This window comes from Grus americana, chromosome 5 (genome assembly GCF_028858705.1).
Source record: "Grus americana isolate bGruAme1 chromosome 5, bGruAme1.mat, whole genome shotgun sequence".
In the NCBI taxonomy this organism is placed as follows: domain Eukaryota; kingdom Metazoa; phylum Chordata; class Aves; order Gruiformes; family Gruidae; genus Grus; species Grus americana.
Window position 1 is genome coordinate 59,832,626 of NC_072856.1, and position 14,121 is coordinate 59,846,746.

The 14,121-nt window shown below is 39.5% G+C and overlaps 1 protein-coding gene across 1 annotated transcript in view; it reads left to right on the forward strand.

The window, feature by feature from the left end:
• TDRD9 (tudor domain containing 9) overlaps nt 1-14,121 on the forward strand; it is a 93,055-nt gene that overhangs the window by 20,141 nt on the left and 58,793 nt on the right. The window contains exons 2-4 of the mRNA XM_054828796.1: nt 3,002-3,108; nt 8,784-8,881; nt 9,321-9,542. Coding sequence (XP_054684771.1) covers nt 3,002-3,108; nt 8,784-8,881; nt 9,321-9,542 — 427 coding nt within the window. The remainder of the gene's footprint in view (nt 1-3,001; nt 3,109-8,783; nt 8,882-9,320; nt 9,543-14,121) is intronic.

The following is a 14,121-nucleotide window of genomic DNA, read 5'->3' on the forward strand; positions in this document are numbered from 1 at the left end:
TAAACTGATGACTTTACATTTTCAGTAATTGTGTTAGAGTCACAAAAATGCTTTTTACTGCCTCTTAATTTGGTAAAATTCTGAATGTTTCATATGTGCAGCTGAAAAGTTGTTGTTTCTGCTGATGTAATGTATTTGGGGTTTCAAAAGACCCTGAGGAGTCTAAAAGTAGGTGAGCACCAAGGCTGGAATCTGGAAAGCCTAAGGAATATATGCTGTGACAGGGCAGGTGTACTGAAATGTGGGGGTTTACTGTGTCAGAGGGAATAGAAATGGCAAAGAGAGAACTGTATCAGACAGACACGTGCTTCATAAGTAGAATCCAGAAAAGTCACTTCATTAGTGGTGTCCTTTCCTAGCTTGGAATGGATTTAAATTTTCTGAATCTTATCTTTCCTCTGCTGTCAGCAAAAGTTTGTTGAAACTCATTAGAAAAATGTTCCTTTCTGTTTGTCCAGGTATATATAGGATGATACCTCCAGCTTAATGATTACTTGAAAGGATTGTATCATTCTGATGAGTTAGGAGACCGCCAGAGGTCTTCATAATGATTTTTTTCCATTTTGCTAAAAAAAACCCCCCAAAAACCAAAACCCCAAACATTTTTTTTTAAGCTTTTAATTTTATTAAGGCTGCAAAGTTCAGCATTAAAACACTGAGAAATGATGTAATGAAGGTTGTTTGTTCATTTCATATGCCCATGTGCAATCTTCAATTGCATGTGATTTTTCCCCAAGACTGTAGTGTGATTCAGTGCATCGAGTGAGCAATGTTCATTCTTAATGACTGGCTATTAAATATTTTCTTTATTCATTGTGTAGCCTGAGGTTTATTTACTGCATGCTGTTTTCTGAAAACAGAAAACCTAATTTCTGAAAGAAAATATCCAGATATCCAAGCAATAAGAATTAATGTATTCTCACAAATCACTGAGGTCATACTGTCCTCATTTTCCTAGAACTGTACAGGCAAAGGTCAAAAGCACATACATACTTCTGTGAGCCCATTTTGAAATGCTTAATACTCCATCTCCAGGAGCATTTAGTCAAATATATCCAATATTATATAAAAGTGTTTCATAGCTGACTTCAGCTGCTGCTTAAATACTGATGCTCCTGCAAAGTCTTTACAGCAAATGAAGAAAACGGTCCTACCTTTCTCACCCCTAGCCCCTACCCCTTAGTGGAAAATTTTTGTTGAAGTGATTTGCTTGCTATTGCTCAGGGGTCTGACAGTCTAGTAATACCTGCTCCTCCCTGACAGCATTCACTGTCTTAATCAGACAGGTTCTTTTTCTTGTGGAGGACTGAAGAACAAGTTGTATTTACTGCATAACCAGGTTTTGTTGTCAGATGATGTGTGTCCGTGCACTCGGTGAGGCTGCGGTCTTAACGGAAATGAAAAATAATTGGTTGTATCACTAAAACCTGTATAGTGTATGCATACAGTGCTGCCAAATTGAGATTGTGCAGCCAAGCTTCATTATGTTCAACTACTGAATGGCTGATTTCGATACCTTCATCATGTTTTTGAGTTTTGTGTTTAATATACGTTCAGTGGAATAACGTACTTAAGCAGTCTGACATGATGTGCATGAACTTTTCCAAATTGTACCTTGGATTCAGGCTTATCGTTGAGTGTTCCCTTTCCCAGCTGTTTCAGAAGGCTCCAAGTGATGAAAGTGATGTAGTTTGCTTGCTAGAAGTAGGCAGCTGTTGCTCACACGTGCAGATGTGTGCAATCCTGTTGAATCCTGCATTAAGAGATACTTGAGACCCAGGGAAAAATTGCCTTAGCTCTATACCTAAAATATTGCTAAAATAGGATAAGGAGCCATTTCTTGTTTTGTTGACAGCAGTAGGTGATAAATACTGGGTGTTTACTGTAGGAGGAAATAATGACTGATCTGAATGAGTAGTCTGTAGCAGAGCCGAGCTGGCACAGGTTTTGCCTTATTAGAGAAGGTGGGTACTCTGTGGCATCAAGATACTGTGAATTACTCTATAATGAGAACTGTATGATACAGTGCGATATTAAAAATATCTTCTTGTTTTCAGCTTAATTGTTTTTGGAGTCAGTGTTGCTTATTATTTGAGTCAAGGAATAGATAGTTCAGCAATATCCTTTTATAAAACGTCTCAAAGACATAGCTACTGAGTAACAGTTTTGCTAAAGCTTGTACTGGTTCCAGAGCTTAAATTAAAGTGCAAACCCATAGTTTGGACTTCTAGTTTGTATTTTGGTTTAAAAAAAAAAAAAAAGGCAAAAAGAGGGAGCTTTTCATGTGTCCAAAACTTATACATTCGAGTTAATTTATGATTTAGTAATCATACAATAATTGTATATATGCTACTTGGCCACTTTATTCTCTAGTGAAATCCATGGGTTTTTTTTCATACTGTTTATGTAGAAGAGAATTTTTTTTAATCCCATTTCATTCTATTTATGTCACGGATAGACTTTGTCTTGTGTGTAATAAATTTCCATAAAATTCACTGATCAGGTGATTGTTTTATTTTTTTTTTTTCCCCTGGTCACCATCATTTCTTGACTTAAAGAGAAAACTTCTTTCCTTAAAGCGGTGAGATGATTGTGTTTACTCCAGTCTACTTCCCCTGCCTCCAGAGAATCACACAAGAATTACATGTATTTTCTTAATTGTACTGTGTCAAGAATTGGTGAAATAGAGCTATTTCATCTTCGTTCAGAAGAATTCATGGACTTTCATTAGGAGAGAAATTCCTTGGTATTAAAAACTTAAAGGATGATATTTTGGGAGATCAATTTTTTTAAAATCTAAACAGAAAGATTTAATGTGGCACTTTCCTCAGGCTAGCATCTAACTGCAGAGACAAAATTTATTTCTGAAGTTTGTTCATTGAAGTAGTTCCTGCATGACGTGGAGACTCTGAACTTACTGCATAATGCTCTTATTCCCAGAGATATCCATGATTATTAGATTAGGAAGCATTTATTGATTTGTAATTTCTTTCCTTTTCAGGCAGCCTATCACAGAGAGTGTTGGCACTGAATATGCTGAAAAATACAGACAAGCAGAGGCACAAGAGCTAGATATAGTTGAAAATGATCAGCTTGTCTATAAACCAGGTAAAAAAATGTATATATTTGGTTCCTATTACAAACTCAGATATAGCTGTCCTTTTCCTCCCTGCGGTCTTTCCTCCCATCTCCTTCTCTAAACAAAACTATGAAACCTTACTGTGTATTTCTTGTTTCTTTAGTGCTGTATGTGCATTTGTTTTGTATAAGGCATGGTATTAAAAAGTAAGCACCTTATTTTCTGGAAACCAGAATGTATAATGCTATTGCATAGATATATGTGCGTACATCTGGTTTATTGCATTCATAAATGTAGATAAATGATTGAAATATATTTGCAAGGAAAAGATGACATTCATTGGATTCATGTCTTTAGTCTGTTTTCCCCTTTTTTATCCATGTTATTTCTGTGTATACTCGATTGTTGCTTTGAACTGCCTTTAGAGAGAAATTTGATTGCACTTCTTTCCTAGGACCTCTGGTAAAAGCAGTGTGAGGCTGACTCACTTGTCAGGACAGCTCAGCTTCAAACTCTTTCTGTGCTTCTTAATTTCTAAATTTGTTAATGTACCTGATTTCCCAAGAAAAGGACATTGTGTTTTGTCTGTTCTGCATGTAATACTTTTTGCATCCCTTTGCTGATACATCAAAATTAGATAAATTAAGAAATTTTCTAGAAATTACTGTCCTTCAATGCTTTGGCAAATTATATGACCTCTGGAACTCAGGTAGGTGATGAAGCCATTTGTTTGGTCTGTCATCAGCTGAGAGGCAGTGGGTGCACTTCACCTGTCCAGCATGTGCAGCGCATCTGACCATTGGTCCTAACCACAAAATACCGTCTCTTGTTCACTTGACATTACACAAAATTTGTGGTAGAGGAGGAGGTATTGAAAAGTGAAAATGGGGGAATAAAGGGACTGGAAGAAGCTTCAAATGTTGTGGTTCAGGAATTTGGTGTTCCCTAGTTTTTCATGTGCTTTACTAGTGAAGGAAGGACAGCAATGAGTAGCTGACTAAGCATAAGTTCCTTAGATGTTTCTTTAAAAGTATTGTGGTTTTGATTAATTCAAGGAAATACTGTAAAATTTAATGTCCTTCAGCTATTAAATCAGAACTCTGCCTAAGGTAGGCTAGCAACTTAATTTAGCAGCACTGGTGGCCTGCTTAATTTTGAATGGATCTAATGCTAGCAGTGTTCCTCCTGTAAAAGAAACAGGGTTATACCTTTGACTTGTTAGGAAATATTTCTACATAGTCATCCTGGTGCTTATTTTATAAATACATATTTTTTTCTTGGTCTGCCCTAAAATGTTTATTCTTGAAAATTATACCTTCTAATACTTATTCTTACCTTCCAGTTGTAACTTACTTAAACAGCATCTAGCTAGCAAACAACCTTAAAAAATTACTAACATATTAGCATATGCATACTCTCTTACTAATCTATTAGATGTTTTACTCTATCCCTTTCCCCCTGCCCTTCCTACTCTTTGTGTCTGTGTCCTTGTCTGGAGTCTCAGTTGCTTCAGGAGCTGTTCCATGGGGTGCTGCTGCTGCATCCTCCGGTCAGCGCTCTGCTCCCAGCTGATGCCATCCAGTGGGGGGCACTCTGAGCAGACTGGGAGATTCCTGCAGCGTTCTGAGACCAAGCTGCCAAATCCCACTTAAGTGTAGAATTACACAAAAACTTGAGAAAATTCTGGTTCTTATTGCTATCGACTTTGACTTAGAGACATATGCTAACATAATATTCCTGAATCTAATAAGCTCAGTGAGTGAGCATGAGATTTGTAATGTTAATTTTATGGATTATAAATGTGTATGTCGTTAATGAGACTGCTGTTCTCAAATGGTAACGAGTTAATCATGCGGATTTCAAGAGCTCCAAGACCCACGTGTAACTATCAGCTATATCAATCTGGAGTTGCATGTTCTATTTAAGAACATGAAAAATTGTCATAAATGATCAAGGATTTATCTATCCTCTACCCTCTCTACCCTACCACTCTAGCTATGTTGAGTGCAAATGTAGTCAACAAATAAGCAGCACAACATGGAAATGAGAAGCTGATTTGCCCTGAAGGTTTCAGAGTTGGTACCCCTTCTGTGGCTTCTTTCTTTTTGAATTGCTGTTCAGACTGTAGATGATACCTTCTGTATAAATTGACAGCCTATTTTAAATCTTGCAGAGTTGCTGAAACTGTTGTGGTGTTTGCTTGTACCTTGGTGTTTTATGAAGTTCTGTTGAGATTAACTTTTGTGCTTTCCACAAGAGCGTATGTTTTTATACTGAGAGGACAAATATAAATGCCTAACCTGCTTCTTTGTCGAGAAAACTGAGATCATTAGGGAACTGCACTTAAAAGTTCTGGCTTCTGCAGAACATGGTAGAAATGATACTGCTGTGAAAAGGAAGTTGAAGTGATTAAATAAAACCAGAAGAAAACACTTTGTCACAACTGTTAGCCAAAACAAGTAGAGCATGAGCAGTTCTTCCCTAGCCTGTTGGGCTAGTTTCACAATTGGTACTGGGTGTTTCAGAGTCATTACAGACACTTTTCATTCAGTAAGGTCACAGGATGTTGTGCAGAGGGAAACCTTCCAGAGCTATGTGTATACTTGCCTACTTTAAGCATCCTATGGAAAACAGATTTCCCCCCCGCCCCGGCCTCAAATCTGGGTGTTCTAAAATGTGTGCACTAAGAGTTTTACTCTTAAGAAAGCTTCTAAAACCCTTAATGAATTCCTTAATGATTTTTTTTTTTCTTTTAAAGGATGCTTATATCATTGTTTTCATGCAGCCTTGTGGATGACAGGTTATTTGCCTTTTCTGTTTTCGTTATTTTCACATCATTAAATGGATCTCTTCTGGGGATTTATTAGACTCTATTTTCAGGTTGGAAGTGTCCTGCATTCTCTATATGTCAGAATTCAAGGTGCGTGTTTGAGCATGATGTCTTAGAGGTGTGCACCGGCTGAGTTTGTTGTCACTGTCTTAATGATGTTTTCCAGAAAGTTAAAGCAGTTGAAAAAGTGAAACTTTATGCCTTTCTTGCTGATAAGTCTGTACACCTATAGCTCCTTTAATCTGTAGATGCCTCTATTTGCAGAAGTGATCTGTCTTTCTAAAGGTCAGTTCGTTTTGGAATTTATTACATATAGATGTAGAAGACCCCCAAAACCAAACAAAAAACAGTTGAAGGTAATTACACTGTGGTATAGAGTCCATGGTTTAATGGTTATTTAAGCGAGTAGAATAACCTTGGACCTTTCATAGTGGTGTATATTCAAGTATTTCTATTCTGCAGCGAGTCTTCATTGTTGAAAACAATTTAAAAAAAAAAGTGAAAGTTGAATGTCTTCTAAGATGGTTACCCAAGTTCCTAATCCCAGTTTTGTTTTTTCACTAATGAGCATCTTGGATTTCAGAAAAAGTTTGAATCCTCAGTTTGTTAGTGTGGGCCTCTTGATGGCTGCTTGGGTCACATCAGCATTCATCTGAAGTTGTACTGTCTGCTCTAGATAAAAGGTCTCACAGTTGTCATGGTATTAGTTCCCCAGGCAAACTCAAGAATGTTTCTTTCAGTTTAAGCACAGAATATGTGTCTTAAAGAGAAGAAAACAAACCATACAGTTTTTAATATTGCAGCATCTACTACATGGTTATATGGCTGCCAGTTCTCAAACTCTGCATATTAATGGTGGCTAACATTGGATCACCATTTACTTTTGGTAGAATTTTTTTCCAAAATTCTGTGCTTAGGAGAAGGTAAGATATTGCTGTCATAGAACTGTCATATAAAAAGCAATATAAAAAAAGTTATGTTTCGTCAGTGAAAAAAAAAATGCATGAAACCGATTAAATTGGTCTGATTCTTCAGCAGGTATATGAATAGTGTTGGCTCTATTTGTTTCTGGTTTGTTCCTTTGTATTTTTAAAATAAAATTCTTAATTGAATTTTAGGTTAATGATTTTTTATAAATACACTGGGTTTTCACTGAGTTAGAGAAGCTTACAATGTAAATCCTACCACTTAACTTTTTGGTCCCTCCCTTCTTTTTTTATAAGCACTGTTATAGAACTGCTGCTATCTCCTGTTGTATACTTCTAACACATTTTTCAAAATTGCAACTGTTACATGAAAAACCTGATGGAGGTAGGAAGGCTGTGTTGCTTTAGCAGGAATATGCTGACACTGGGATCTTTTCCCAAGCAGCTTGAGATTGCTTCCAGCGTTGGTCAAACCACGCAGAGTTACTGATGTCTCGGTAGTGACATGTTTGTGCCAGAGGGAAGCCAGTCAGACCTTGTACAGTGTTGCTGTGACAGAATGCTATATGTGAATTTTCCTGGGAAATATATTTAGAAACTTGGCCAAAAGTATTTTAAAGAGGACAGTTAATATTTTCCAGAGATGCTGATATTAAGTTCTGTTTTATATGGGTTTAGTAGTGCTAAGTAAATCACTGTTCAGTGATCACCTGTAACTGTTGCATTACACAGAATCTAGGTAAAGAACCTTTCTTGTTGGAGAGTGGCTTCAGAAGTCTCTTTTTTAAAGTGCTTTATGAAGCTGTCTTAATGAAGTCTCCAGCTTTTAGGGGTTTGTTTTAATGTGGGAATAGCTCATTTTGTATTCCTTGACGCTTGGAAGACAATTTAGGGGGTTGGAGCACATTCAGGTATGGTACAGAGACAGAAGAAGTTGTTCTGCCTGCTTCTGCATCACTGCTGTGTGAGGTTGTTAGTAACCCTTCCGAAGAAAGGAAACTACATTGTGTAGTCTATTATTTAGTTTATAGCCTTTATTTTACAGTAAATATTTCCTTTGTAAAAAGAACACTAGATTTCTTTCCCAATACTGTATGTATTTCTTAAGGTTTTTAGAATTTGCATGCAAATAAGTAAGTAAATGTCACCATAGTACCTGGTGAAACCCATTTGAAATAGAAAGCATTTCCAGTTCTGATTTCAGTATAGTGGGGTGTTTTAGCCAAATTGTTTAATTGTAACTTGCAAAATTGTCGGTACCAAAGTCTTGTCCTGATTTTCTCCTTCTACGTTCACCGCCTCCACACCTGCTCAGTCATTTTTTTGTTTTCATGGTCAAACTGACAGCAGAATTTCTGCTCAGCAGAAATTCATGGTAGCACTCTAAGGTTTTTGTCCTGTAGAATGTACTATTATTACATTGAAAGATCATCGTGATACTTACCAGACATGTTTTAAATGCCAAGTGGTAGAAATATAGTGGTCTTTGATACAAAAGTATGGGTTATTTTGTACTGTGGATCCAATAGGCTTCAAGGGAGACAACACGTGGATATATGAATAAGGTATATTTTTTCAGTATTGTCAAAAAGGTTCTTGGGAACAGAGGTAGATTTGGCAGTTGTAATGCAAACTGTGCAAAAATACTTTTTTTTTAATTAGGAGAAAAGCATATAGAATTACAGAATTGTATACATCCTTGACACTGACGGTGGCTTATAAGCAGAAGTAATGGCTTTCAGAGCTGCCAGCAGTAAAACAGCAATTGCATAAACCCAGAATATCTCTTCTATCTATTATATTAAAAAGTATTAATTGAATTAATACTCGTAAGTGTGTGATTCAAATTTGGTAGAAGTTAGGTTTCCAAATGCTATGATCATATTCTCCTGCTGGTCTTTCCCTTTCTCTATTGAAATAACTTACTCTTGATTATTTTTATGCCTAGATACTTCATTGTCTCAGTGTGAATCAAGTGATTTGACTTCTATACCAATAACTAACCATAAATGTGTGGATATGCCTATAGCCAAACACAGGGAAGAGGTAATTTCATTATATTTTCTCTCAATATGGAATAAAGCTGAAAATCATGTTTCGCTTAGTTGTTGGTTTTTGTGGTTTGTTTTGTTTTTCAGAAGGAAACTTCTGTTCCTGTTTCAAGCATTATACAAAACCTTTGTTCATTGTGCAAAACCATTGTCTAAAAATTCTTAGAGGAAGAAATATTGCTGTTATACTTTCTGTTTATAGATATTTATGTAAAAAATATAACCAAGTGCCTGCCCATGTTCTTTTCTGTGTTGTTCTAATGGGTTTTAGGAGTTCAGTTAACTACAGATGCCTAGGAGATGATAGAAAATACAGCACAATGTTTTACAGAGATTTGATGTGTGGCCTGGAAGCTATTGATACTTCAAATCTTTCTGAAATCTGTTTTGAGTTGTTTTGTAGACTTACGAGTTTTCTTGAAAAACTGTTTCAGATAGTGTCTCTGATAGAAAGCAATTCAGTTGTGATTGTACAAGGAGCAACTGGCAGTGGTAAGAGTACACAGATTCCACAGTATATTTTGGATTATTGCATTCAGCAATCTATCTACTGCAACATTGCTGTTACCCAGCCTCGGAAAATTGGTGCCAGCAGCATTGCCAGGTGGATTAGCAAGGAACGATCGTGGACACTAGGTGGATTTGTAGGATACCAGGTATAAGAAAATTTCAAATTGTGTTTAAAAATACATTAAAAAGTAATGTATCTTCCTTCTTGATTAATTTTCAGCATGTCTAGCATACTGAAGAAATGTTAGAGAATCTGCTTTTAAAGTGGATTTGCAGGTTTCTCCTGTCTCCTGTTAAATGTTCATAATTAAGTGTTTAAGGTTTTGAAGTTGAACAACTATAAATGCTAGGGAGACTCCAACAGAAATATTTAAGTGTCTTCATTCTGATAATTGGACACATCTATATTACTAATAATTGAAATTGTTGCAGAACTGTATTCTGTCACTTTCCCTTTAAACTACTGAGTTAACATACTTGATTTGTTTGACTTTATTACACTTAGCTGTCAGCTATGTCAAAACTTTCATGGGTTTATGGTCAGAGTATTACCTGAATGTCCTGTCATTTCTTCTTAATATGTGAAAAACTTGAGCTAGTTTTTCCTCTTAAATCTTTTTGTTTTGTCAAACTCAGCTTCAAACTGAGTTCGATCCCTCCATTTTATAAACTTGATGCCGCTTTGATCTTTTGACACATACTGGTGCAGTAATCAGCTCTTTGTCCAGTAACCGCAATAAACTGCTGTGATCATTGTTTCACTGGTCATTTGACAATAGCTGTCTCTGGACTGGCTTCTCTGGGGCCTAAGGCCACTGGGTTCACACTGGGGTTGGTGGTGGGAGGATGTTTATGGACAGTTTTCTGCTTCTGGAGTCCTTTGCTGGGAGCAGTATGTGTTGGTTTCTTCTTCCTCTCCATTCTTTTTCTTGTTGATTCTTCCTTTCTTTCTTCCACTTAGGGTCACATTTATTTGTTTGTTAACATGCGTTTACATCTTTCTTTTTCTTCATTGGTCTGCAGCTCCAGGGCGCATCCAAATGTACTACATATCATGCCATTTATGTATGTTGGATGCTTTCTCTTTGTTACCCATAAAACCAATTTTGTCCAGTTCCAGGTCTGAGGGGTTTTTATTTTTAACTGACCATTGCACAGTTGTTTATAGCATGGGGTCTACAGTGCCAAGTGTCTCCCTCATCTGTTATCCCGTCTGCTTTCTTCTGTTCCATATCCTGTCTCCACTTCCCACTGTCTCTGCTACTGTACCAGGCCTGTGTATCTCTACACTATACTAAATTGCTGTCACAGCTAGACCAAGTAAAGTAAAGATAGAAGCAGATCAAGAAAAGTTCGGAGAGAGCAGGCCTGACATGCCTTAGTCCTGAGGCCTTGCAGACTCAGTACAAAGAAAATGATGCCCTCTATAGGCAGATGGGAGCAGCCTCATGTTCACAAGCCCTGGTCCTTATGGGGGACTTCAGCCACCCCGATATCTGCTGGAGGGACAACGCAGTAGAGCGCAAGCAATCCAGGAAGTTCCTGGAATGTGTCGATGACAAATTTCTCCTCCAAGTGATAGAGGAGCCCACGAGGAGAGGTGCCATGCTGGACCTTGTTCTCACCAATAAGGAGCGGCCTGGTAGGGGATGTGAAGCTCAAGGGCAGCCTTGGCTGCAGTGACCACGAAATGGTGGAGTTCAAGATCCTTAGGGCAGTGAGGAGAGCACACAGCAAGCTCACTACCCTGGACTCCAGGAGAGCGGACTCTGGCCTCTTCAGGGATCTGCTTGGTAGAATACCATGCGACAAAGCCCTGGAAGGAAGAGGGGCCCAAGAAAGCTGGCTAATATTCAAGGGTCACCTCCTCCAAGCTCAGGAGTGATGCATCCCAACAAAGAGGAAGTCGAGCAAAAACACCAGGAGGAATGCATGGCTGAACAAGGAGCTCCTGGGCAAAGTCAGACGCAAAAAGGAAGCCTACAGAGGGTGGAAGCAAGGGCAGGTAGCCTGGGAGGAATACAGAGAAACTGTCCAAGCAGCCAGGGGATCAGGTTAGGAAAGCCAAAGCCCTGACAGAAATTAATCTGGCCATGGATGTCAAGGGCAACAAGAAAAGCTTCTATAGGCATGTTAGTCATAAAAAGAGGACGAGGGAAAATGGGGGTCCCCTCTGGAATGAAATGGGCGACCTGGTTACCCAGGATATGGAGAAGGCTGAGGTACTCAATGACTTTTTTTGCCTCAGTCTTCACTGGCAAATGCTTGAGCCACACTGCCCAGGTCACAGAAGGCAGGGACTGGGAGAATGAAGAACCACCCACTGTAGGAGAAGATCAGGTTCGAGAATATCTAAGGAACCTGAAGGTGCACAAGGCCATGGGACCTGATGAGGTGCATCCGCAGGTCCTGAGGGAACTGGCGGATGAAGTGGCCAGGCCACTCGCTATCATAATTGAGAAGTCCTGGCAGTCCGGTGAAGTTCCCATTGACTGGAAAAAGGGAAACATAACCCCCATTTTTAAGAAGGGTAAAAAGGAAGACCCAGGGAACTACAGGCTGGTCAGTCTCACCTCTGTGCCCAGCAAGATCACGGAGCAGAGCCTCCTGGAAACTATGCTGAGGCATGTGGAAAATAAGGAGGTGATTGGTGACAGCCAGCATGGCTTCACTAAGGGCAAATCGTGCCTGACAAACTTGGTGGCCTTCTACGATGGGGTTACAGCATTGGTGGACAAGGGAAGGGCAACTGACATCATCTACCTGGACTTGCGCAAAGCATTTGACACTGTCCCACACGACATCCTTGTGTCTAAATTGGAGAGACATGGATTTGATGGATGGACCACTTGGTGGATAAGGAATTGGCTGGATGGTCACACTCAAAGTGTTGTGGTCAACGGCTCAATGCGCAATTGGAGAACAGGAATGAGTGGCGTTCCTCCGGGGTCGGTACTGGGACCGGCACTGTTCAACATCTTTGTTGGTGACATGGACAGTGGGATCGAGTGCACCCTCAGCAAGTTTGCCGACAACACCAAGCTGTGTGGTGTGGTCGACACGCTGGAGGGGAGGGATGCCATCCACAGGGACCTTGACAGGCTTGAGAGGTGGGCCCGTGCGAACCGCATGAAGTTCAACAAGGCCAAGTGCAAGGTCCTGCACGTGGGTCTGGGCAATCCCAAGCACGACTATAGGCTGGGTGAGGAATGGATTGAAAGCAGCCCCGAGGAGAAGGACTTGGGGGTATTGATTGATGGGAAGCTCAACATGAGCTGGCAGTGTGTGCTTGCAGCCCAGAAAGCCAACCGTGTCCTGGGCTGCATCAAAAGAAGCGTGACCAGCAGGTCGAGGGAGGTGATTCTGCCCCTCTACTCCGCTCTTGTGAGACCCCCACCTGGAGTACTGCATCCAGCTCTGGGGGCCCCAGTACAGGAGAGACATTGAGCTGTTGGAGCGAGTCCGGAGGAGGCCACGAAGCTGATCAGAGGGCTGGAGCACCTCTCCTATGAAGACAGGCTGAGAGAGTTGGGATTGTTCAGCCTGGAGAAAAGGCGGCTGCAGGTAGATCTAATTGCGGCTTACCAGTTTCTGAAGGGGGCCTACAGGAAAGATGGTGAGGGACTGTTTATGAGGGAGTGTAGTGACAGGACAAGGGGTAATGGGTTTAAGCTGAAGGAGGGTCGATTTAGATTAGATGTTAAGAAGAAATTCTTTCCTGTGAGAGTGGTGAGGCACTGGAACAGGTTGCCCAGAGAGGTTGTGGATGCCCTGTCCCTGGAAGTGTTTAAGACCAGGTTGGATGGGGCTTTGGGCAATGTGGTCTAGTGGAGGGTGTCCCTGCCCATGGCAGGGGGGTTGGAACTAGATGATCTTTAAGGTGCCTTCCAACCCAAACCATTCTATGATTCTATGAAAGCTTACAGCCTGTTACTAGTAATAGCGATACTGTATTACAGGGCTACACAGATACATCAGCTTCATTTTTGCATCAAAAGCATCTTTATTGTTGTCCCTACTGAATACTGTTCTCTAAGTATCAAATCTTAGAAGTTTCTTTTGATATATCTACAACAAGTGCTGTAGTAGGAAAAATTATTTTTGCCTTTTTTTTTCTTAACACTACTCTCCAAGTTTAATTTTTCCACAGGTGGGTTGGAAGATGAAGTAAAAATACTCTTTATGGTAAATCACTTACTAAAGACGTTTCAGTTTTGAGAGGTGAACATTCTAGATAACTATGTGGGAATTATGATCTGACATTATCTCAAATCTTAACTAAGCCAATCTTAATAACCTCCAGTTACTGCTTTGTAGAATTACTGTGGGTTATATATGTTGTTTTTTTACAAAGTAGTATCTAAACAAAGTGTTTTATATGACTTGATACCTTGAATTAAATAGTCATAAAATTGCAAACTTGATTCATTAGAGTAATGAGTCTTAAAGATGTTAAACGGTGGTGTGCTTCCAAACTGTTGTCAGGACAGTGTATGTGGATGTACTGTGCTTGTTTTACAAGTACTTGCATGAACTGAGCAGAAATGGAAATAGAAGAGCATTTGAGTGTAGACTTGACTGCTCTAGGCTGTTTTAAAAGTGGAAAGTGAAAAGATGGTCACGGCTCTGCGTACCTGCCTGGGTAGGCAGCACTTGAGATAGCTAAAGTTACAGGTGTATTTTAGAAATCGTAAATCCGTTGTTTAACATAGGGTGGTAGAACTT